The sequence below is a fragment of the Rhamphochromis longiceps genome, linkage group LG4 (genome assembly GCF_057381845.1).
Source record: "Rhamphochromis longiceps isolate RC_006_pf linkage group LG4, R_longiceps_female_GT1.1, whole genome shotgun sequence".
Taxonomy (NCBI): Eukaryota; Metazoa; Chordata; class Actinopteri; order Cichliformes; family Cichlidae; genus Rhamphochromis; species Rhamphochromis longiceps.
In genome coordinates, this window is record NC_140560.1 from 20,860,054 (window position 1) to 20,884,830 (window position 24,777).

Genomic DNA, 24,777 nt, shown 5'->3' on the forward strand with positions numbered 1-24,777 from the left:
ATATGTGACTGCACATGGGGCTGGTGGGGTGATGGGAGAGGGAAAAAGGGAGATGTGGAGTGGCAGTGAACCCCCCACGGCTTTATTGGAAACTAGAAAGCAGGAAGATATCTGTCAGCAGTGTTAGGAAAAAAGCAGTAAACCCCACTGGAAGAGTGCTTTTAGCTAAAAGTGGGAATGAATGGCATGGGAAGGCATCAGAGTGAGAATGTGTGACGGTGCACACACACACACACACACAGTAAGAATCTGTAAAGGTTGCCACATTAAAACACACAGATGCACACGTGCACATGTGCACACGGAGCCTGTGGCCCCAGAGATGGCGAAGTGACTTCATGTAAAGTAAAAGCACAGCTGTAGTGATGGCAGCTGCCCCTTAACCAAAATGTTAAACATCAGCACCCGGCCAGGCTCCCCGACCTTTAATCAAAAGCAGCACCTGTTGGAAAATACACGCACACATGCGAGGGAACCCCCCCACTCGAAAAAACAACTCTGTGGTTTTCTCTGCAGTGTGCACAACCTGTATATGTGACTGCACATGGGGCTGGTGGGGTGATGGCTCGGTAAATACAGAGAGCAGCTGTCCTTCAATGGAGATGACTCTCATTACGCTCGTCTTTCTTTCTCCCACCTACGCCTTCTGCGCCGTGTCACCACTGGGTCGGTAACAGCACTGTTTAATAGGTCAACAAGCCAGCACTGTCATCACGGCCCTAGTTTTTCCCCTGCAGGCATGTTTTGTTTTCACCAAAATCAACTCTGTTGTTTCCTTAAAACCAGTTACTGCGCAGCAGCCTGAAGATGCAGAACAGCACAACAAGTCTCTGAGACTCCAGTGACCGTCGTGTAACTCAGCGCCTCCACCTGGTGGTGAGTGTGTAAATTACACATCAATCAGAGCGCTCCTGCCACAAACAGCCTGCCTGGCGTCTTTCAGTGAGTTACCGCATTGATTACAAAAGCTTGTAGTCACTGTGAAAGTCATGACCCTGAGACTTCAGAGCGGCGTTGACTATGGTTGTGTCATGCAGATGTTTATCAAACCTCATCAGCTGACTTCACTGTGACTGGAAATGATGTGAAACATCAGCTCTGAGGTTCATGGAAAGTTTCTGTTGAGGACATCACGGTCGTTGATTCATGAGGGGGGAGGATCACAGGAGACAAAGGGAGCCTTGAAAATCAGCATCAGCACCAGAGGGGTGGGGAAACAGAGCGGATTCATTAAGTGGGGTACACATGATACATATAACAACAAAAAGGGTCGCAGCCTATCTGAGCTAAGATTAAGGCTGCGATAGTCCACACAGAAAGGCCACAGCTGCTTTTCAGAGGCAACTGTGCCTCAGGAGGACGTGTAGGTTGTCTAGTAATTCCAGACATGAGCTTTGGACAATTTCAAGAGAATCAGGTCGAGACTCTTTCAGAAGTCCTTTCTTATATGTGGCACGCGGCAGGAAACTGTCCACTTCAGACACGCTCTCACTCCTGGAAATACTCCGTGGTTTAGGCAAGGGTGGTGCCTGAATGCCACTGCCTTGGATATTTGTGTTTCCCATGTGCCCAAATGCTCCCAGTGGCCGGGGGGTGGGGGAACTTGAATGGAAATTCTGCCACCATGCATCGGTGTGTGAATGAGGAACACACTGTAAAAGGGCTTTTCGGAAGGTTAAAAGGAACTGAATACATAAGCGTGAAACAGCAGGCAACAGAAAAATGAGTCCAGCGCGATACAATGCTTACTAAAAGAGAAACGAGAGGAGCTGTTCACGGGGCGGGAGAAGTGCGATAGGTGTACCACTACTTTACACTTCCACCAAACACTTGTCAATAATCTGAGCTTACTTCAATTCGATTCAACAGACCCTGTAGGTGCTACAAGCTGTGCTCGTTCACACACACACACACACACACACACACACACACACTACCGCACCAACCACATGTATGCTCATTAACATAGACAGTCCCACACACACTCATATAAACATGCTGCTGCCACCACTTGAACGTTTCCACCCTACGTCTCTTGAGCTTTTTTACAGCTCTCACACTAACACCTATAAAAATACCAGCGAGAAGCAGACAGGGTTCCCTCACTGATGACTTTAGCATAATGTCCAGCTCACATACCAGCACCTGTGCACAGAAAAACGGTTATCAGTTCACTAATGTGTATTGTTTGCCGCATCCAGCAAAGAAAGACATGGCAGAGGTGCAAATTTGGAACGTCGCTGTCAACTGAAAGAGGGACTGACCGATGGCCAAAGAGGGATCAAAGCCACAAGGGACAAGAGTAGTACTGTTCAAACAGAGCTCCTTCCTGTTTTCACACTAAAGAAGAATGCAGGGGATGGAGAGAAATATCTAAGAAATAAGTTCTGTTCTTTGTCACTTTAGCACAAAAAGTAACTCTCTAAAAAAGTTGCAGCACTCTTGCAACAAATGAAAACGAAGCAAACCAGTCCAAATCCTGACCAACAGCCTGTAAAGACAAAAACATCTAACAGAGGTTTGGTGATACAGATGGTGAGGTGAGTGCAGAGAGACAGAAATACATGAAAGGAAACAGGACAGATAAAAGACAGATAAACCAAAATCGGGTCCGCTAAGCTGCTCCACAAACCCTGCAGAGCTCCTGGTCCCAGCTTCCAAACCCCAAAGAAAACATCCAGTCAGCAAACAGCCCAGAATGAGAGAGTGGAAAATACCATGGAGGGGAAAAATAGACTCTGGCTCATGGAGAAAATAACCCAGCAAAAGAGCCGACGAAGAGCCTTAAACTGCGCTAAAGAACGGATGGCACGGACTCATCTAAGCTCCCCGAGAGTTTGGGCTTACCTGAGAATTTGTCCCCCTCCATAACCGGATCACTCCCTCCACAGCCACATGTAGTGTCTGCTCTTTGACTCCACTCTCCCTCTCTCACCCTCTCCCTCTCTCTCTGCCTTTTTTTAGCCTTCCCTTTCCCCCCCCCCCCCTCTTGCTCCCTCACTCCTTCCCTTTCTCCCTCTGTTCCTCTTCCTCCTCTTCTTACTCTCTCTTTCCTTTCGGGCTCTCTCTCCCTTTCCCCTCCTCCCTCAACACTGATTCCTTCAGTGTGTCTTGCTAATGAATTCAGAATTACGACATCCCCATGTGCTGATCATATGTTGCTCCCTCTCTCTCTCCCTCTCCTTCTTCAGAGCAGACCAAGAGACTGAAGCAGCATTGTGTCTTGAAAATAGAAACCATTAGCTCCACCATGTGACACGGACAAGCTCCTTACAGACAAAAATAAACCGCTGGACTTGAAAACTCCTCTGTCAGCCTGCTTATAATGCTCTCCTCGCGTGTGCGTGCGCTCCGGCCCTGATTCATTTGATACCAACTGCGATCTCGTCGAGCTGGTAGGACTGTCCTGCCTCAGCCACGTCTGGACTTCCCCACGATGAAACAGTTCTGCCGTTGCGTACGATGTGAAAGGCTGATAGAAATAACACTGAAGCGCGAAAACAATAAGAGCTGGAAGCAAGAAGGGGGAACTTAATTAAAACTTCCCAATTAAAGCTTCCCAGTAACGAGCCTATATAGGTAACGCAGAAGAAGCGCTTGTGCTTTGCTGGTGTAGTGGAACAGCAGCCGTCGTGCTGAAATGTGTGCTCAGGAAACTAAAATGACCTGCGACTGTTGGCATATCCCTCACGCTGCGCCGCAGAGGTCAGGGGTCACATGGCAAGCGTCTGAGCTCTGATAGAGAGCTCAAACACACTTAGACATGCCAGTCAGCTGTCTTGTGCAATACGTAACGTCCCCAGTGACCCAGTATTTGTGCCTTCATAGGAGGCTTCGGAGTGCTTGTGTGTCCTTTGTTTGTCTCAACTCAAATCACTTTTAATCCTTCAGTTAAAACCAGCCTCATTAGGCCCCGAATGGATAAAATCTGGAACTCTGATTAGCTGGAAGCCGATGTAAGCAAAGAGGATAGAGCGCACAATTCTAGCAGGAGGCTCAGACATGATTAGTATTTGTTGCCAAAATAATTAAACGACTAATTAGATGCTGATAGACAATCTAAACAATGGCTGAGCAGATCAAAATTCAGGCCTACTTTCAGACACAGATACTATATATTAGAGATTGACGATGTTCACCTACTCCTGCTGTTGCTGGTTTGCCGATGAGAGAATCTATCAAGTCATTTAAGCGAAATCCGCTCCTTTTGACAGTTCTTGTATATTAATAAGATAATTGTAAGGCTATTTATCCATCCAGACTGATTTTGTACACTTGACTGAGTAAGGTACTGTGCAGCAGTCTTGGCTCACCCTTTATTTCTTTAAACTTTGCTTCTAAGGAGACAGATTTTTTTCAAACCTTTTAAAAGTAGCTTTCTAGAGATCTTTCAAGCTTTTTATTTAGAACTTGGCTCTGCCTGACTATTTTTAGAGGAATGTTTTTCTTGTTTGTTAGACTACTTAACACTGACATGTGAATAATTCAAGGATAAAAAAGGCACCTGTTGTTGTCAATACAAAACAGACAATTGGAAACAAACCATCTTAAACAGTATCTTGAGGCACTTAATTTCGTTAGCTGAATATACAAAACTGCCAAAGATAACAGGCTGATAGGCACCGACTGTATTTGTGCAGTCAAAAAGTTGGCATATGTTAGCACGATGTGCAGTGTGTCCTTAAAAAAAGTGAGGAAACAGGACGAGTGGGGGAACATCTTGACAGAGAACAGAAAGAAAGTGAGCCAACATCCAAGGAAGAACTTCCTTCAGGAAACCTGGAAAACTATTCCTGAAGACTGCTTCAAGAAATTAGATGAAAACACTCCTGGAGGGGTTGAGAATAAAGGTTGTCTTTCAAGCTCATTAGAATTTTACAAACTCTGTTTTGGCCTTATATACTCTATTTACATGTATGTTCGCACATTTCAATAAATCACTGCACATACTTCCCATTTGACAAAACATTTTTGCACAGTACAGTACATCAGGAAACACACATCTAACTGTGGTGAGAGGCTGGTGCTCATAAAAGGCTACAGGATGTAAACATTAGTGGCCCCCTCTAAGCTCAACTGTAAAGTTAGCTTGCTGCATGCTTCTTTGCAATGTTAATAGATTAGAAAGAAAATAGTTCCTACAACCTGAACCTGCTCACATTACAGTTTGCTTTGGAAATGTATTTTGTGGCACTTTGAAAAGACAGGAAATGTGCAGATTTGATATTTGGGTGAACTGTCCCATTAAGTTTAAGATGAGAGTAAATGTCACTCAATGTGTTGCTTTTGCCATAAAAAAATGAAGTGTTAGAATTAAATCCTATCTGGGTTAAGTGCATGTGATTATCCTTCTGGAGGGCTATATCTCTGTAATGTCTCTGTGTGCATGTCCAATAAAATAGGATCTGCTGACTAATAGAGGGGAATTAACCACACACAGACAGACAATGGCAACAGTGTTGGGCAGACCTGTGTGTATGTGTGTGTGTGCTCTAGTTGAGTTTACAGTAAAGCATCCTCCCAAACACACGCCTGCTGGCTCGTAAATCTGCTCTGTTGGCAGATGTTTTGTACGGAGCATCTCCCTGTGAATGCCTACACAAACTCCTGCACGCACACACACACATACCTGCACACACACACCCTGTGGCAGCTGCATCAGCGTTGGGGGGGTCTGCTGACAAGCAGGGCCTCTTCTAGAGCCTCAAGCACTGTTTGTAAGTACAGCATGTGGGTATGGAAACATCTAATCAGCCAATCATATGGCATCACGTCACTCTGTGTGGGCATGGTCAAGATGACGTGCTGATGTTCAAACTGAGCATCAAAATGGGGAAGAAAGATGATGGTCGTTGGTGCTTTTCTTTGTTCCCTCAGTGACGTGCTTCGCTGTCATGTTAAACGAAACACCGTCCTTTTAAAACTGAGAGTGAACAGCGGAAAAAACAAGTACTACTGCTTAAAAAGAGCGAAGCCTAAAATCATTGATTACCCTCATGTTGCTGTCCTCACTTGACTCTCTCTGCGCTTCCTTTTTCTCTCTTCTCTTTCTCTATATCTCTTAACCGATTGCATTAGATGGCCGCCCCTCCCTGAGCCTGGTTTTCCTGGAGGGTTCTTCCGGCTAAAATGGAGTTCTTCCTTCCCACACTCTCCAAGTGCTTGCTCAACGGGGATCGTTTGGATTTCTGGTCATTTGGTTTTTCTTGAATGATGCTCTATAATTCAACAGAACAATTTTTCAGATACTGTCTGAAGAGTCATTATTCCCCTTTTGTTTTATCCCTTGCTGTCTGTTACACAGAAAAATCCTTTCACAAAAGTGCTGCTGACGCAAAGACTGGTGGGAGAATTCAGTTTGTGCGACTGCAGACTGACGAGTTTCTTTTGAACAGTTAGAGGTATCAAGATAAACAAGTACCTTATCTCATCTTCTAAGCCACAGTTTGCAGCGTGATGTAATCCCCCCAGTTTGAGATGTGGTGTTGATCACGTGATTAGTTGATGGTTTCATAAACAGCCGTGAAAGAGACGGTCAGTATGTGTGGATGTGTTTTTTCTTTCTGTGAAATATTACACATTTTATTTGTGCAAGATTTTTATTTTAAATCTGAAAACTACCATTTAAACAACACTGCAAAAACACTGCTGGCATTGAAGCAAATAAACAGTTTTTTAGGGCTTATTTTTTATAACCTGTATTTTTTAAATAACCTCTAACCTTTAAAATTATGCAGTACAGTGGGAGTGGTCAGAGCCAAGATAACTTATTTTGTTTAAGTATGAAATAAGATCTAAAATAATAATTAAATGACAATCCTTTAAATGTTTTTTGCTAGAGTTTCTTACCCTTGTATGTGTGATCTGCTATTTACTGACTATTAGCCGTTATCTCTGCAGGAAACACGCAGTGTTCGCACCTTCCTCAGCTGATGGTCATTGACGTCGGCTTACATAACACTTCAAAGTAATAGAGAGCAATTTATCGAAGTGGGAAAAAAAACGTTTTTTGCGTCTACCTCCGCCCACAAGAGACAGATTACAATCGATTCTTGGAGATGAATGTACCAAATTATGCAAAACTTTTTAGCCTCTCAATGTTTAGATTTTGTCTTGTCCCTGACTCATTAGCAGCAGGGAGGGGTGTGATCAGTCCACACAGTCCTTTCACAGCTCTGAACATGCAGCTAGTCTTTTTATGACTCAGTGATGAGAAGAATAAACGATGTTGCAACAGATGCCACAGAGATCACATCTCTGGGATTACCCGAAGAGAGGCTAAATCCACAGACCAACAGCAAATTCTGCAAACGCTGTGTGCAAGTATACCTACGAGAAATGCAAGGTACCCTGTGGGAATCTTTACCTTATGTTGTTTAGTTTAGAAGCTTGGATGTTTTGAATGTGCGGACACTGGAGTGGTGGAGTCTACTTACTGGGGCTGGTGATGCCGGAGGCCTCTCTCTCGGTTCTCCTCGCTCGAGCGCTGGAGGCTCGTGCTGTGGATTGTGACAAGGAAAGAAGGGAAAATGAGTGAAATCTCCTCATCTGGAATGTAGTCAGCATTAGGAAAGAAATATTGCATTACTCACAATTCTCGGCCACAGTTATGGAGTACGAGCAAACATACAATAAAGTCTGCACAAAACCACAGTTTAGGGTTACGCTGTGAAATAATAAGCATTCTCAGTGGCAGGTCTGGTTATGCAGTTTGCCCCTATTCTTCAAAAACGGCAAATTATCAGTGAAAGTCTGCAGTTTAGCTCGCGTTTGCCAGTGTTTCCTTTTAATGGCCAAATCCAAAATGACACATTCGAGCGGATTCACTTTTCCCCACGAGGAACACCTGCTGCCAGTGGCGTTTTGAAAAGACGGGCACCAAATGGAAAAGCATTACTTCACATTCTTCATGAGGCCAAAATAATCTACAGTTGCTATTTGGAAAGTAAACCAACAGTTTGAAAGACTGCTATTATTGTCCGACCACAGAGAGAAAAAGCCAGGCTCTTTTTTTTTTTGTAAATTAGTTTGTCGTTTGTTTCTGGTTTTATAATTGTGTGGATGAAGTAAACCCAGAAGACCAAAGCTGCAGTTAGGAGAAAGTGCATGACAGAGAAGAGAGTAACGGCACAGTGTGACAATTCTACTACATGCGGCCTGTTGCATGTTTTGTTTGCGCATGAATAGACTAAAATTGTGCTGATGGAGTGAATGTATGATGCTTTGGCAGGTGGGTGGAAGCAGTTTGTTTAAATTTAGTAAAGCCAGAGAGGGGGGAAAGGGCGTAAACAAAGCAAACCTCAATGGTTAAATTAGAACAGCAGCTGAAAGTATAAATCAGTGCTGATGAAAGTGTGGAAAGATCTGAAAAGTGCAGCTGAAGTTATGGTCTCCTGATCCCGTTAAGTGTTCTCCCCGGGGTCCCGTATGCTTATTTTCTGGAAAATAAAAGGTTATTCATCCCCATTCATGTTTATCTAAGAGAGATCTCAGTGTCAACAGTCTTGTTCTACATGTTTTCTTGTTTTAAGAATCAGAGGAATGTTGCTTCCTCTTGGCAGACGGTCCGCTGTGTTACTCTGGTGGAACGTTGAAGATAATCTCTCATTGATCGACTCCGGTGTGTGTGTTTGCGTGTGTGTGTGTGTGTGTGTGCGCGTTCAGTGCTGCTGAATCACCAGCAATGGCTGGTGGCGTACTGAGCTAAAAAGGATACAGCTGTTTTCTGTTCAAACAGGTGATTCAGCTCCACTACAGGAACAGGGGTGAATATTTTCTTTAACGTACATGACTAACACGTGACTTCAGCCAGTCAAAGGAAGAATGATGTAGAGAGTAAATGAATTATATGTGAGATTAATATTTAAAAATAGTTTTATTCATCACTTAAAATCATGTGTAACATTTTCAGACTGAAAGTTTTGGTTAAATAAACGGCAATGGAGTTTTCTAAAAGATCTCATAAGTGAATACAGCAGCCATCTTTGACTGCTGTCTACCAAAATGTGTTTGCATTGCAGTAACATCAAATGGACCTTATGAGTGAATAACAGATATGCAGACTCTCAGCTTTTATTTAAGGCATTAAAAACAATTGTTGCATTAATCACAGATGAGTTATGGCCATTTTTATACACAGTCCAAAGCTTTAGGGGCTCAAATGTAAAGCTTTTTGTCCTTTACACAGTACTAAGGTCCTGATATTCAGGAAGGAAAATAGGAAGTAGGTGCAGGTACTTATTGAAATGTGTGCAACCATGCATGGAAATACAGGAAAAGAATTTTTATAGTGAAAGTGTAACTCTAATGTTGAGGTCTGGACCCGTTTATGACTGATAGCGTTCTATTGTGTGTTTGGAGTCATTGTTATGTTTAAAAATGAAGCCGTACTTTGCAGATGGTGATGCATGCTGGATCAAAATGTCATGGTACTTTTTTGCACTCATAATTCCATCAGTTGTGACCTAAATAATGACAGAGCCTCCACCTACTTCTTCTTTTGTCCTCCACTCATCCAACTTCCTCAATATTTAATTATTTTAAAGACAAACTACACACCTTTCAGACCCATCCCCAGTTTTCAGCTAATAGCTCTTTATGAAAGACATTAACTTGTGCTTCTAAAACTGTATCATCTTTGGCATCTTCAGGTACCTTTTCATGTTGAATGATTCACAGGTCAGAGTTAGGTGACATAACAAACAAACACAACCAAAAAAAAACCCTTCCTCTGAAACACATTGCTCAAGATTACTTTAGCAATTACAGATAAGCTTAAGAATCCGTTGCAGGCAATGACTGCCTAAACTAAGATACATAAGAAAACATGCATTTCCTCCACTGTCATGTTTATTGCAGCTATATTCAGCTGCTATTTCTTTGTGGGTCTTCCTGCCTTCTGTTTTTTTATCTTCAGCATGTCAAACGCACTGAGATCAGGTCACTGAGCGTTTCTTTAATCACGATCATCCACCAGTGTTTGCTTCACTCACTAAAACCACATCATCTCTAACTTCATTTCATGTGTAGTCAGATTTAATCTCAGAGCGCTCATAGGTTTAAATAGAGTCCCAGTGACTGCGGACTTGTGTTAACCATGTTCAAAGCTTTGGTTGTGGCTTCTCATTTGCTTCATGCAAACAATACAGGATTTACTTGACACAAAATAAAGCATAATAAAGAATAGCTTTGGTTACAGAGAGAATAGCATGATAAAAAAGTGTTGTCCTCCTGGGTCATGCAGTGGCATGGAAACAAGATGCTGCATCTTTGTCTGATCAACCACACTCTCGTCTCCACTTCCCTTAAGCTTCTAGACGTCGCCTGCGTCGACTCGCTTAACGCAGATCAGATGAGGTAGTTCATCCGGTGGATGATGATTCAGTCGTCCCATACTGTTTTTAATTCTTAGAAGTACTTCCTTCCACAAATTGGTGCACAACATGGGCTTCGTTTTCTTCTAACGCTGCCAGCCAACATAGCGGTTTTCCCTCCTCTGCTGTCACTGATGAACACAAAGACAGCTGGCCCGAGGGAGAGGTAGTGAGTGTGGCGGGTATATGACTGGAATACATGAGTAAAGCTTTTGTAATACGCGAGTGTGCACATGTAGCAGAAGGCGAGAAGGTGCGATGGAGCGTTTGAAGTCATTCCTCACAATGAGGAGAGTAAATGCAGGAAGTGATGATGCAGCCCAGCATCGTCAGCATAATGAAAACAATATGACTGCTTTGTTGGCAAAAATGTTGCCGTCTGCAGATACATTACAGCAGAATTGTATCATTTAGAACAAATCATTAGGCTACAGACAGCACGCTGGTGCGGTGGGGAGCACTGTTTCCTCATAGCAAGAAGGTCAGGACCTTTCTGTGTGGAATTGCATGTTCTCCCGGATACTCAGGCTTCCTCCCACAGTCTAAAGACGTGCACCAACAGACTTTTAGTTGTTAGATTGTCTTGTAGTTAAGCAGTTTTCTCATGTTTTTCTGTGCACACTTGTCCCAGGTCTCAGTAAGTTTTGTTTGTTAGTTTGTTGTTTGTACCTTTGGTTTTCTCATGGTTGGATTCAGCCTCGCCGACTCTCTGCTCCTTTGCCTTTTATTTAAGAATTCAATTTTGAACTTTTACCTGCTCCCAGTGTCCCAGTTTGATTCCCCGTACCCCCAGTCAGACCAGAAAAAGCCCAGGTTTAGCATAGATTATTATAAGCATTTCAGAATTGATTTAACCTGTTTTACACTCAATATTGAGCTACGGTCGATGTAAGTAGCACTACTTGCGCATTCAATGTTGATTTAGGGAGGAAGTCTTACTCTTTAAATCACCAAACAGGAACTCGGGCTGACCATTTGCTGTGAGTGTGAATCATTAATCAGCAACTTTTCATGTCATGACCCAATTGGCCTGCTATGCTAGTGTGTGCACAGAGCTTCAGGTTTGTGGAGTCAAGTCTATCAAGCCTCGGAGCTAAAAAACATGTCTGTACTTATTTATTCTTGGATGCACATACACACCCTTGCAACTGAACCTCTCCTTCAAATGGGGCGAGCAATGCATATCATCGCAACAAAGTAAAGCGGCACAGAAGCCGCAAAAAAAGCAGCACGAAGTCGCTTTGAAACGCTGGCATTTGGCATAAAGGTGATATAATTCAGCGTAGTTTAAAGTGAGGGCAAAGTACTGACAGACATACAGCAATACAAAGAAAAAGAGGGACACCTGCCAAGTTTACTTCTACACTAGCACAAAAGTGTCTGTGTGCCGAATCTGTTTGTCCTCCTGCACAGTCTTGTCTGAGGCAGCAAACAGAAACGTATACATTCACATGCATCTTTTTTCACCTTTGAAGGCGAGTTTTAATCATCTGATGTCATATTTGCAAATGATACTGTGCGCAAAGGAGGTCAGCGCACGCACAGCGCATACATATGAATGTTTGCACAATGTTTGCACATTGACAAATCTGTCTGTGCTTGTGAGTTCGCAGTAAAGTGACTGATGTCAAAACGCAGTGTTTAGCGAAGCCGTGTGTGCGTTCGTGCCAGGTGGCGTTTTTTTAAGCATGACCAATAAAGTGCACGGCTATGCTTGGACAAATGTTTCAGCTGATTGGTTAATGGTGTCAAATGAGTGGAGAAGAGTAAATAACAGAGGAGAGGGTGCAGCACTTCAACATACTTGAGACACAAGAGTGATCGCATGCGGTCACACACGAAGGACGGCCTGCACAGAGACCGGGTAGAGGGATTTACTAAACGTAGGCTATAATTAATGCCGGGACCTGAGATTTTAGTGTTTGCTTAAGGAGGCTGTGCGGAGGAGGCTGTATTGATATTTGTGCAGGAGGACAGAGGAGGGGACGGATCTCCCCCCCCCATCCCGTGCTTCTTTGACTTCACTGTTTCCTTTAGTGGTTTGATTTATCAACAGTCTGATGCAAGACATGTCTTTAGTCACTTTACTAAAAACAGCTGCAGAGCAGTTCCTGAACAATTAATTATCACTGTTGCTTGGAACAGGAAATTATAAATTAGTTCTGTGACATGATACCAGATTTTCACCTATTGATATTTGCACTCATATAAACCAAACACGGACACTGTCTGATTATGATTTTACAAAATATCAGAGTTCCAAAATAAAAGCACTTATAGAGAAAGTTGAGGCGATTTTGAAATGTGCAACCAGATTCATGTCTGCTTAATGCTCCCTTATACACTCGCCAGCCACTTTATTAGGTACACCTTGTTAGTACTGGGTTGTACCCTGTTTTACCCTTTTTTACCGAGCTGCCTTAATCCTTCGTGGCACAGATCCAACTAGGTCCTCCAAACATTCCTCAGATATTTAGTACGGTGAACTCATTGTCGTGTTTAAGAAGGCAGTTTGAGATGATTAGAGCTTTGTTACATGGTGCGTTATCCTGCTTAAAGTAGATGGAAACACTGTGGTCATAAAGGCATAGGCATAGTGAGCAACAGCAATACTCGGGTGGCCTGCGGTGTTTAAACAATGCTCAGATGGTACTATACTAAGGAACCCAAAGTGTGCCAAGCAAATATTCTCCACACAATTACACCACTGGCAGGCGGAAGCATTGATACAAGGCAGGGTGGATCCGCGCTTTCACGTTGTTTATGCTAAATTCTGAGTCTCCGTTTCTTGTTAGCTGACAGGAGCGGCACTCGGTGTGGTCTTCCGCTGCTGTATCACATCTGCTTCAAAGTTTTGTTGTGCATTCAGAGATGCTTTTCTGCATACCTCGATTGTAACAAGGATTTATTTGAGTTACTGTTGTCTTCCTGTCAGCTCGAAGCAGTTTAAGCAGTCTGGCCATTCTCCTGTGACCTCTGACCTCAACAAGTCATTTTTCACCCAGAGAACTGCTGCTCACTGGATATTTTCTCTTTCTTGGACCAAATCTAAAAAAATGGCAGTGTGGGGAAATCCCAGTAGATCAGCAGTTTCTAAAAGACTCAGACCAGCTCATCTGGCACCAACAACTGTGCCACATTTAGAGTCACTTAAATCACATTTCTTTCCTATTCTGATGCTCAGTTTGAAGTTTGTGTTGCCAAATCCTACAAGACTAAAAGCATCGAGTTTCTGCCACATGACTCCCTCGTTTGATATGTGCATTAACAATCAGCTGAACCTAATAAAGGATCCAGCGAGTGAATTACGCTGTATATGCAGGTGTATCATGTTCATTGCTTCATTTACTACCGGTTTATGATTACAATGACTGAGTCTGACAGACACAAGAATACCAGTGTACCTGCACTGCCCTGAACTGTGTACACAGCAAATAAAGATTTTCACTGTGGTGTGTTTGCAGACCTGCATCCATTACTGGAGGATCCACTGGAGAAGTTGACACTACATGAATGAACATCATTTTTTCTTTTTTTAATTTAAATTATGATGTCAAAGAAGGTTAAGCTCACTAAGCCCTCCTTCCTCCCCCTGTGTCTCTCTGCTCAGCCATCTGTTCCACTGTGTTTTATGACCCTCATTACGATGCTGCAAACAGTGTTTCACAACTCTGCCTGTGAAAGAGCTGGGAGTGGATGAAAGAGGGCTGAAGTGAGCGAGCGGAAGAGCTAAAGAAAAGAAAGCAAAGCTGACTGAATGGCTCCACGTCCATTTTTCAAGATTGTTTTTAGAGCCCAGGTAAGACCTTTACCCGGCTGCAGGTCTGCCCACACATCGGCAGACTCAACACGCACGCGCAGACACTTTTATCATTTTGGGGAAAGGATTATCCGTGACCCTAAACTGGAACCCATATGAATGGCCGCTGTTCTGATGGCGCCCAAGGCAACACTTTTTCCCAACCTTCTTCTTCACTCACTCCATTCATTGAAAAGCAACACCGTGTTGCCCAACACACAAAAGCCTCTCTGTACTCCTCACAATGCCACACACACAAGTCGGCATTAAATCATATCAAAACGTGCTCTAGACAGCAAACTCATGCAGTCCATAAAATAATACCAGTGTGGTAGATAAGCATCAGCCTTCCTTTTTCCAAGGCTGTTAAAAGCCACGGAGTTAGTCAAATAGCCTGTAGAGCTTTATGAGCTACAGCCTCCCCCAGGAAATATGTGTCACAGGCGAACAGCTCGGCGAGTGACTGGCTGCACAGACGGGATTCTTCAGAAATGTGAGAATGACGGGGAGAAGGAGGAAAGTTTTAAGGGCCTCAGCGTCCGCATGTTTTCTGGGATTTTCTAATTTGTATGAGGGACTTAAGTTCTTCAGGAACTAAACAAACACAGCCACTCCACCTTAACGCTGAAGCCTTAAGCATCATGTGGCCAGCGCATGTGCTTGCTCAGGTGTGTGTGCAAGCAACAGGTCACGTTAAAAAAGAAAAGAGCTTCATCGACTAAAACAAAGCTGATAAACTGAAATAGAAACTAAAAAGCAGATGAAATCCTCTTGCAGCCATGTTATACAGAGCGGTTGTCCCGGAAACTGATTTTCAATAAGAGCAAGACTTTGTACCGACAGCAGAGCTCGCATGCATTTAACATGCATTATCTGGCTAATTCACGAGGGCATTGCCACCCTAATAGGCTCTCCGAACAGATATGAGTCACTAACACTTAAACTGATTGCTACTTGCAATAAAATATTTATTCATGTCACGACAGGACAGGGCTGTTCCTGCCAAGCGGAGGAGCTGCTATCTGTTGCATGGGCTACTGAACAGCATGCTTTCCCCACTCCCCCTTATGGGTTTTGTTTTTCTTCAGGTCTGCATGTTAGCCAGATAACAGTGCAGTAAAAATCTGAAATCTAAACAAATGTACGCGAGTGTCTGTACTTTATCACCCTAATACCCATCTCTAGATGTCGGCGCACATGTTACTCCACGCATCAGAATGTCTCCGAGCCTGCCATTATCTTTTTACAGGCTCGCTCCTGGCCTCGGGCCTACAGTACAGGCGGTCTGTTGTATCAGTTGACACCCCCAGCAGCAGCACAGCATCACAGAGCTGCATTCTTGGCTGCAGATGATAAACACAAAGCAGAGTGGACACTTCAGAGCAGGCTCTATGCGCCTGAAAGGGGAGGACCATACACAGCGCAGAGACAAGACATAGTAAGTATAGGTCTATGATTTCACACGGAAGTCTTTATTAATAACACAGTGCTGTGGCCTATTTGCCACATACATGTTTATCAGTCTCAAGGTTGCTAAACCTCCACAGAGTTACACAGGTTAGAGATGCCACAGGTCCGCACCCTTGTTTAATAAGCCTTTATCTATGACAAAGATAAAGTGTGTTTCCTGTAGTCACCACCCTTTGTATTTGTGGTTATGGTCAGGTTGTGGTCCAGAGTAGGAGTATTAACTCGTGAGAACCTCCAAGGCCGAAATATAAAGCCACATGAAGTGCAAAATGTGCAGCAGCTCAAATTCGCATAAAACTAAAGATAAAAAGCTACAAGTCTCTAGCGCTAATGCTTCCACTTTTGGCTAATTTGCATAACCCACAGTGTTTATGGTGCTGTTGCCTTTTGGATCATCCATCCATCGTCTCCTGTTTATTCAATTCGGGGTCACATGGTGGGCTGGAGGTTATGAGCTGTCATAGGGCGAGACGCACTGCTGGACAGGATGCCAGTCTATCGCAGGGCTAACACACACACACACGCGCACACGCACACAAATATTCATTCACACTTTGGCACCTATGGTCAATTTAGAACCACCAGCTAAATTAACAACATTTTTAGGCTGTGGGAGGAAACCAAACCACTTAGGGAGAACAACCACACAGAAAAGCCCCCAACTAGAGCCAAACCTTTCTACCTGTGAGGGGCTAATGAGTGCTAATCGCCCCTTTCAGAGGATTTTAAATCAAATTTGCTTTTAATAAGAGGAAGTCTACGCTCTAATTTTGGTGAGAATTTTCACAGCTGACTAATCAGCAAGTCTCAGCAAAGCATAGATATAATCATTTTGTCACTTCTGCTTCTGGAAAACATGAAGATGGAGGTGGCCATAATGACAGAACTGAGGCTTCAAAGTGAGCCTTCACATTCAACTTTTATATACAGTCCATGGTTGGGGTTAGTGTAAAACTGGAACCAGGATCAGGCGAGGGAAGGCACATGCTGACACAACGGTGATATATGAAAACTTGATACTACTAGTACATATGCATCAAGTTGCAAAATCAGTGAACACTGAGTACTTGATGGACCTGCTGTTTCCTACACTGTACCTACAGTACTCAGCGTGGTAAGAGCACTTTACCACGCAGGGTACTGTACATGCATGTCCACATATCCCAATACCTTATCTCTCCATTATCCACAGGCTTCCAAATTGAGGGTTAGACCATCGGCGGCACGCTCTGCTAGATGACAGGGCGAATATGTCTCAACACAGTTTATAGCTCGACTTTCAAGTTGCCATCAAACAATAGCTTTAGGCTCTGAATCAAAGCCCGGCTGACTCTCCAGTGTAAACAGGCTAAAAGCTGTAATGCAGCGGGGAGTGAGGGCTTTGTCACACAGGTGAGAGGAGTGGAATTTGAAGTGTGTGTGTGTGTGTGTTTGTGTCCTGAAGTGAGCTGTTATTCATGCAGGTTACTCATTGATCCAGACAAATTGAGGGAGTGGTGTACAAGGCAGGGATTGGCTCCAGGAGCGGGGTTCATCTGTGCGGGGTTACATGACGGAACACATACACAGAAACACACACACATTTCTACACTGTTAATGTCAGTCTTCAGATGAGCCAGATACACGTTGTACTTGTTTGTGTGTCTACAAGGGTATTTGTGTGCGAAATACACGCACACATAAGCTGACACACGGGTCCACCTTCCTCTCTCAGTCACCTATCCACATCTCTGGTGCTTGTCTAAACACTGCTGCGCATTTGTAAGGAAGGCCTTCCACACATGTCAGACTTACAAACACACTTTGTTATTAGACCGCTCTACGAGTGGAAGCTCTGACAAAGAATGTGACAGCTCCGTGCACGTCACATGGCAGACAAAGAAAGAGAGACAAGAAGAGAGAGAACACGCACACACACAGAGGAAGAGGAGGAGGAGAGGCGGCATGACCCAACATGTGCTTGGCTCCGATGGAAAACCATCGGATGCTCCATCGCACAAAGGCTCGGGGAAGAGGAGCCGGGAAAGCTGGCATTCCGCGGGATAGGGTTGTGTACATTGGACTGAGCCACTGCTAAGAGAGACAGGATTCATGTGTGTGTGTGTGTCTTGGTGGAAGGAGGGGGTGAGGGAATGTAGAAGATGTGGGCGATAGTAGGCAGTGCCTTAAGAAGAAAGAGGGGGGAATTAAGAGGAAAGCTGCAACAAAGGAAGGTAAAAAAGAGAGCATAGAGGAAGGTCACATGCACTTATGGTGTACTTTCCTTGCGACAGGGGGCATTGTCCTTTAAAGAAGCATCCTCGCTTCAAGTCTTTGCCTCCACAGTGTCACAACAACCATAATCAGGTCCAGCCAGTCCCAAAGTAAACTGAACCACTGAACTTGTCTGATGCACAAATCAGATCACTCTTCAGGCATTAGTTGGGAGGAGTGAAGGAGCTACACCATAAAACTATCAATCAAGCAGATTAACAAGCCAACTGACGTATAATCTGACTGTAGGGTTTTGTAGTATTTCACTGTGAATGAAATATGACCTGCTTTGGTGACACACAGAGCAGCTTTCATCTTGTTCGTCTAAGCATGAAAGAAACTCACATTTGAAAAAACAAAAAACTGGGCCAGGGTCTGTGCACCACCTTTCTGTCATGACGTCGTAGCCTATTTTTGAAGGGTAAAGTCTGAGAGCACAAACATGCAAGAAATGCTTTACAGCCACACCCACAGATCCATGTGTGGGCCCCCCTCTTTCTTTCTTCTTGCAAAGGGGGAATTCAAAAGGAAAACTTTTAGAAAAAAACGTGGGTTATTAATTGTTAGAGCTGTTTAATGTTTACCTTGTCTCCCTCTTTTTTCCCCCCCATTCTACAGTCACACTGGCACCTAAGCATGCACAGTTTATAAGGCACAGCCTCCTCCCTGCAATCAGGCTATAAAAGGATTTGGTGCTATCTCACGAGATAACGAGTTCCTGAAAGCTGTCACCACATTTAAGAGCTAGACTTACCTGTGAATGAAGATTTCTTCATGATTCTGTGAGATGTTTCCTCTCCTGGTGGTTAAGGGGGTTCTTCACTTTGACAATCTAAGCTTGATTATCCGCTCTGGTTTCTCAGAATGTGTAAAGTTCACTTTTGCATCCGTAACTTTTGCAGGTTGTTTCTCTTTGTGCGTCTCTTGTTCGCCACTGATAGACGGTATACTAAACAACTGCAATAGAGCCTTCGTGGTGCAGCTAATACTAAATTTATTCCGCCTTTATGTCTAACTCTAACTCCTTGGGAAGACACTCTTCTGGAAGTGGATACAATCACACCTGCGCTCCTAACGCACGCCCAATCCATGAGCGGGAGTGGTTTACTGTAACAGTGAGGGCTTTCACCTATCAAAGCTCAGAGGTGGAATAACTGAGCGCGATATTTGGGGAGGTGTGGAGAAGAATTATTTGAAGCACAGTTAACTGGTGAACTGGGAAGCTTGGTGATCCGAAAATTCACCAGTGCGCAGGTTTGGACTATTGCGCAATATGACACGATCATGAAAAATCTTACAATACCCCCTATCTCTCATTTTCTCTGTGTGTGATAATTTATCAGTTGCTGGCATCTCTCTCACACACACATACAAACACACACACACCACCTCAGGTACTGTGTGGGCAGCTTTGTGTGTGTGTTTAGTGTAAGGATGTGGCCGGGTGGTGCGTGGAGGTGGAGGCGGAGGGGGGGGGGGCTTTTGTTTGTAGTATAAATCTTACGGCTGGGTAGAGACACGCGAGCAGTGGAGCCCACATCAATTCAAGTACTCAGCTGCGCCCGTGACCTTTAGCCTCTCTAAATTCCAAATGTCAAACTGCAGCAACCTGCTTCGTGTTCGTGGGGCCTGACTTCACATCCTGCCTCAAAGACCCGCACGTCTGAGCTGCAGAGACCTCTTGTGGCTGCTGCTGGCTCCTCCTCCTCCTTTTCCGCTCAGGAGTCTGCTCTTATGTACAGCTTAACGTTATTTATTTATTTATTTTAAAGGACGTGGCCTTTCATATCCGGCATGCTAGAGGACACAAAATCTCTGTCCATCTGTGTGTTTGCTTATTTCTTTGTCTAACCACTGCCTTTACACAATAAAGCGTTAAGCAACCAGACTGGGCACACAGGTACCCAGTTGGCAACTGAAGGTTTTTATCTAGATCAGATATTATGGCAGCATCATGTTGTGTGGTAACCTCTTGCAATGGGTTGAAATGACCTGTTTTTAGCATTTACGCACATACGCATCTTATGAAAGCACCCACTTGTTTGAGTTTCACAACAACATCTCATTATGTTCACAAAAGGTGAACTATGCATTATGCATCATGATGCTATTGTGTTGCCTAGCAGCCACCTTGCAGCAGACTATAATGACTTAATTTTAATCTGATAGAAAAAGATATTGCACTCATAAGTCTACCGTGATTAGTGTGTAACTTGTAGTCCAACAAGCTAATACATTCTCATAAACTCAATTCATTAAAAATACACAGAGTTCATGTGTGGAAGCCACTAAGTTTCTCTGTCATCTTGAACACAGCAGCCGAGATGGACATCACTCATCTGCCTAATATGCCTGGAGACCGGCTGAGGACACAATTCGGCAAAGGTGGAGGTGAAAAAAAGCTGCAGGCGTTCGTGTCCTGTGGAGGCAAATTTTAATTCATGCCTCCTTGATCACCAAATAAGTGAAAATGCGAAGGAAGGAGACAACGTGACAGATAAAACAAGAGTAAATAGTGGCACAGTTACGGAGAGAAGGATTTTAAAAGTGACCTCAAAGTCCCCCGTCTTCTGCTTGACCGCTAATTCAATCCAATGGTCTAAATGTCATGTTTTTGATCATTTGAGGGGATTAAAGCACAGTCATAACACTACAGCTACAGCCATTAGAAAGATTTGTTTGTTTGTTTTTTAAGCAAAAAAATGTTTTTAGCTCCTAAAAATTCTAATTTGCAAATATAATTTCCAAAAATCTAGACAATTAAAACACGTCTGTCCTACACCAGCCACCACAGCTAGGATTACGCACTTAAATTCGGGAGAGGTGGGAAAACAGAACTCAGCTGGATCTACTGACCTCTAGTGGTGGGACTTTACACACTGTACCTTATAAAGTAATGATCAAAACGAAAAACGAATAAAATAATGTTTGTAAAAGTATGTTTGTTTAGAGGATGTCTAACAGTTGAAATTGTACCTAACAGTATGGATGAATACTATAGTAGCTAAATTGCTAAATAAAATTATGAATAAAATAGTAAAAGTGTTAATAAATTAAAAAAAAACTGTTAGCTAACCATGAAGGGTAAGTTAAAGTGGTCACATTGACTTAGTGTTAAATGTTGTGGTTATTAAAAGTGGACAAATGGTTTAAATAGTAGTTATACACCATGAATTTTTAAGGTACTCCAGATGAAACTAGTTGAAAAAAGTCCGTCTGTGAGCATAATACCAAAAGTGCTTTAACTGTCAAAACGAGCATGACTTATGTCACATGTTAGCTAATCTTGTACTTCTTGTAACTGACTTGTTGGCTCAGCAGCTTCCACCTTTACCAAAACTGTCCTTTGATAATATTTTTGTTTTAAAAAAAGAAAAAAACAAGGTGTTTTTCAGTGCCTGTTTAAGAGCACCTTTGCTCACTGCGGAAACACGCCTTGCTGATGCTTTGCACTGTGCTGACGGTGACAAGTGGGTGAACGTACAAGCTGTGTGACCCAGAAAAAAAATAAGACTGAACTAGATATATTATCCATCACAAGAATAAGTGCGTACTCTGAACAGATGGGGCCCTATCCTGCATTTTGAGTTTTACTGTAAATTATAGTGTGGTTACATGTTTTTAGCAACATATATTAGCACCTTTAATAACTACAGCGTTAGAAATGAGGAACTAGAGTGGTGTTATCCTAAAATAAAAAACTGCCAGTCACAGTAGACCGAGTAAGGCCAAACCAGCAAAACACAGAAATAAATCTAATAAGTTAAACTGCTGTGTTTTTCACCGCTCACAACTATCTTTAAAATGTAGGTTTTCCAGAGAAGTGGCACAAACAAGTCAAATGAGTCATCTCTGAAACCAAATAAATGTATGGGTGATGCACACTCATGATCAAGTGTTTCTGTTTTTTTCTTCACTTCAAAAGGTTGATGCAGCTCTGTTATGTCAGGTCTCGGAGGCTTTCTTTTTTTCTTTTCTTTTTTTGTCGTCAGTATCTATGCAGATAATAACCTTGGAGAACCCTGAGCCTCAATCACCTGGGTTTAAGCTGCCACTGAAGGTTTGAATAAGAATAAATCTGCAATGTAGGAAAACATAACAGCTTACAGTAAATAAGAAGATAACCAGGTCAGTTTTTAAGTGCTTTAATTTAAAGCAGTTCACTCTGTGTGCGCTGATGTCTTGGCTCACATTAGGAGACATGACCCCTTTGTTTGCCTTCAGCGGCCACAAACCTCATCCGGACTTCGGCAGTTAAGGGATAATGTTCCATAAGTGCTAATTCAGAAGCTCTGTGTACCAGATGGAGCAAACTCGATGGGCCTTCAGGAAGAAAGTGAACTCCACTGTTCAGTGGGATCTTAGACTCCTGCTTTGGCCTTTAACTTTGCTTTTAGTGCAGGACGTTGTGCTCTTTGAGTCGTGAGACTGAACATATCAAACCATTGATTAAGCAGCTTCTAAGAATACAGTTTGTAGCTGACTAACCTGTGAAATATTAAACCGAACTGTTTGCCTTGATCTTCAATCCTTATGCAATATACACATGACATGGTGTGGTCACACACACACACACACACACACACACACACACACACACACACACACACACACACACACACACACACACACCAGTCTACAACACTATGTTTAGACCATTTTTTTTTTGTTTGTCTGTGATCTCAGCCTTGCTCTCTGCTTCTATTTGCCCCACAGCAAGCTTCAGTTTCACCAATAAATCAGCTTAAAGCTGCTCCAGTCTACCTGCTTTGGCTGCTTTTGGCTGCTTCATCACTGCCAAGTTATCTCAGCAGCACAGCTAGGATGCAGCGTAAAACGTAAATAATAACCAAATGTAAGATGTTAATAAAATGACATGAAACTTTGACACAGACATTGTTTTTGAATTCTGGTGTGTTACATCATCTCTTCCTTTAACAACACCCTGTAAGCATTTCAGAGCTGAGGAGAACAAATGAGGTAGTTCTTTATAATGCAGTGTTTTCCGTGGCTGACAGGTCCGGATGATAACAATGCACATAGACTGCTGCTTTTATAACACTTGCAGAATGTGGTTTTGAAACCACAGCATCTTCTTCTTCCTCTTCTATATTTTTTGCTGTCTCCATCTTAAATTGTTTTCTTTTATTCAAAATTGAAATAAATGTATTACAAAATAATTAATAAACAGTTGTATCACATGTGAATTCAATACAAATTTCAAATATTTTAAAAAAGCATTAAAAATGCATTGTGCTTTATTACTTTCCACCATAATAACCCAAAACGACTGGTAAACACTGATGTGTTACGGTTAAATCACACGCGTCACATTATATGGCAGCCACTGTGTGCTAATTACTAAGAAAACATCTCCACCACAGTATACACCGACACAAAGAAGAATCAAATGTCACGGTGACAAGCTTTGCAGCTTTCCTGCCGAGCAGAATCGAGTCGAGCATCTGCAGCAGACACTTTGCCCCAGCTTTCCTGGTTATACGATTGAACGCGCACATGCTGCATCAGCACAATCAGATAGTGTAAAACCCACACTGCTGGATGTGTAGCTGCTTAATAATGAGTAAATTGTTTTTCTTATTCAGAATCAGAGGCTGGGCCTCCTCTGGTGTTAGGCCAAAGCCACATCCTGCTACTGAACTTGAGTTCCAGGTGAGTGTTATCGAGGCTGGATCTGTGGGTTCACAGCTGATGCACAAATGAGAGAGCGTTAACTTGAAAACATGGAAAACACCGATCAGAGTGCTATTTTCAGCCACACAGTGCAAATCCAAACCATTCACCCTTCAACACCTGCCTACACATCTTAAAAAAAAACACCGAGTGAATGTCACCGGTTTCCACTATTACCCTAATTACAGAAAACAGCTTCTGACAAAATGCTGAAGGAAAAAACAAAAAGCACGAGAAGTGAGTAACGAGTTACGTGTCTACAGTTCTTTTATTCCTCAGCGTCTGATCAACAGCTCAGACTCTGAAACCTGAAAGGGAAGTGGGAAGGAGGTTATGTTAAAGCAGACTGTCTGCAGATGGAGCTTCAAGCCGTTTTTGTTTTTTTGTAAACACCCACTGGTAGTGTAACACTGCAGCAGATTATTATCTGTTACTGATGTTTTCAGTATTTTAGGACTTCAGGTTTAGAACACATGCTGTTTCCTGTTACAGGTTATGACAGGTACAAAAACCGCCGCAGTTGCTCAATAACAAATTTTTTGTACTTGTGCAAATCTGCCTGAATTCATCCGCACTAGTGAACAAGACGGAAGATTGTATTTTTTATTTTTTATTTTTTTTGTAAAGGCCATATGAAACTGTGGTGGAGGGTGCTCTCGGGTTCTTGGCTCTAACTTGTTTTTCTTCGAGCAGTCTCAGTTTCCGTCTCATGCTCACCTCAAAAAGCATGTTTTCCACACCTCGCTGGACTTCTTGAAAGTGGTCTGCCTGTAAACACACACACGCACGCACACAACAGCTTCCACGAGCATACATTGACATTTAACCCACAATCACTTAACTTAAACCCAAATTCACACTTGCAGGCTTCGGTTGCCCTTTCGTGCTTCAGAGGCAGACTCGTTTTGTGACCACAGTCATGCTACACAACTACATCCAACTTATAGCGCTTGCACAATAGTGCCAGATGAGATGCTTTCTTTTGTTTTTCTTAGGTTATTGTTGACTCATACGGCACATCTCATCCCTGTGCTTAAGTAAAACTTGTCTTGACTTATTTTGTTTAAAGTGCCACTTCAGTTACAGTGCTTGAAAATCCTCCGCTTGCTTAAGAGAACACATGCACTGGCTTGACTCAATGCTGGCAATAAATTATCATGCTGAAGTTTACAAATGGCTGTTTTTTCT

General features: G+C 43.0%; 1 protein-coding gene across 2 annotated transcripts in view; it reads right to left on the reverse strand.

Moving 5' to 3' along the window:
• LOC146671496 (septin-9-like) overlaps positions 1-18,864 on the reverse strand; it is an 83,938-nt gene extending 65,074 nt beyond the window's left edge. Inside the window, exons 1-2 of one of the 2 annotated variants that reach the window (XM_085403716.1) lie at positions 18,650-18,864; positions 7,437-7,499 (exon numbers count right to left, since the gene is read on the reverse strand). In XM_085403716.1, the coding sequence (XP_085259842.1) occupies positions 7,437-7,499; positions 18,650-18,671 (85 nt within the window). In that variant the 5' untranslated portion in view covers positions 18,672-18,864. Of the gene's footprint in view, positions 1-2,847; positions 2,994-7,436; positions 7,500-18,649 lie in introns of those variants that run through there. The other variant, XM_085403718.1, reaches the window with a different exon arrangement.
• Between the last annotated feature and the right edge of the window lie 5,913 nt (positions 18,865-24,777).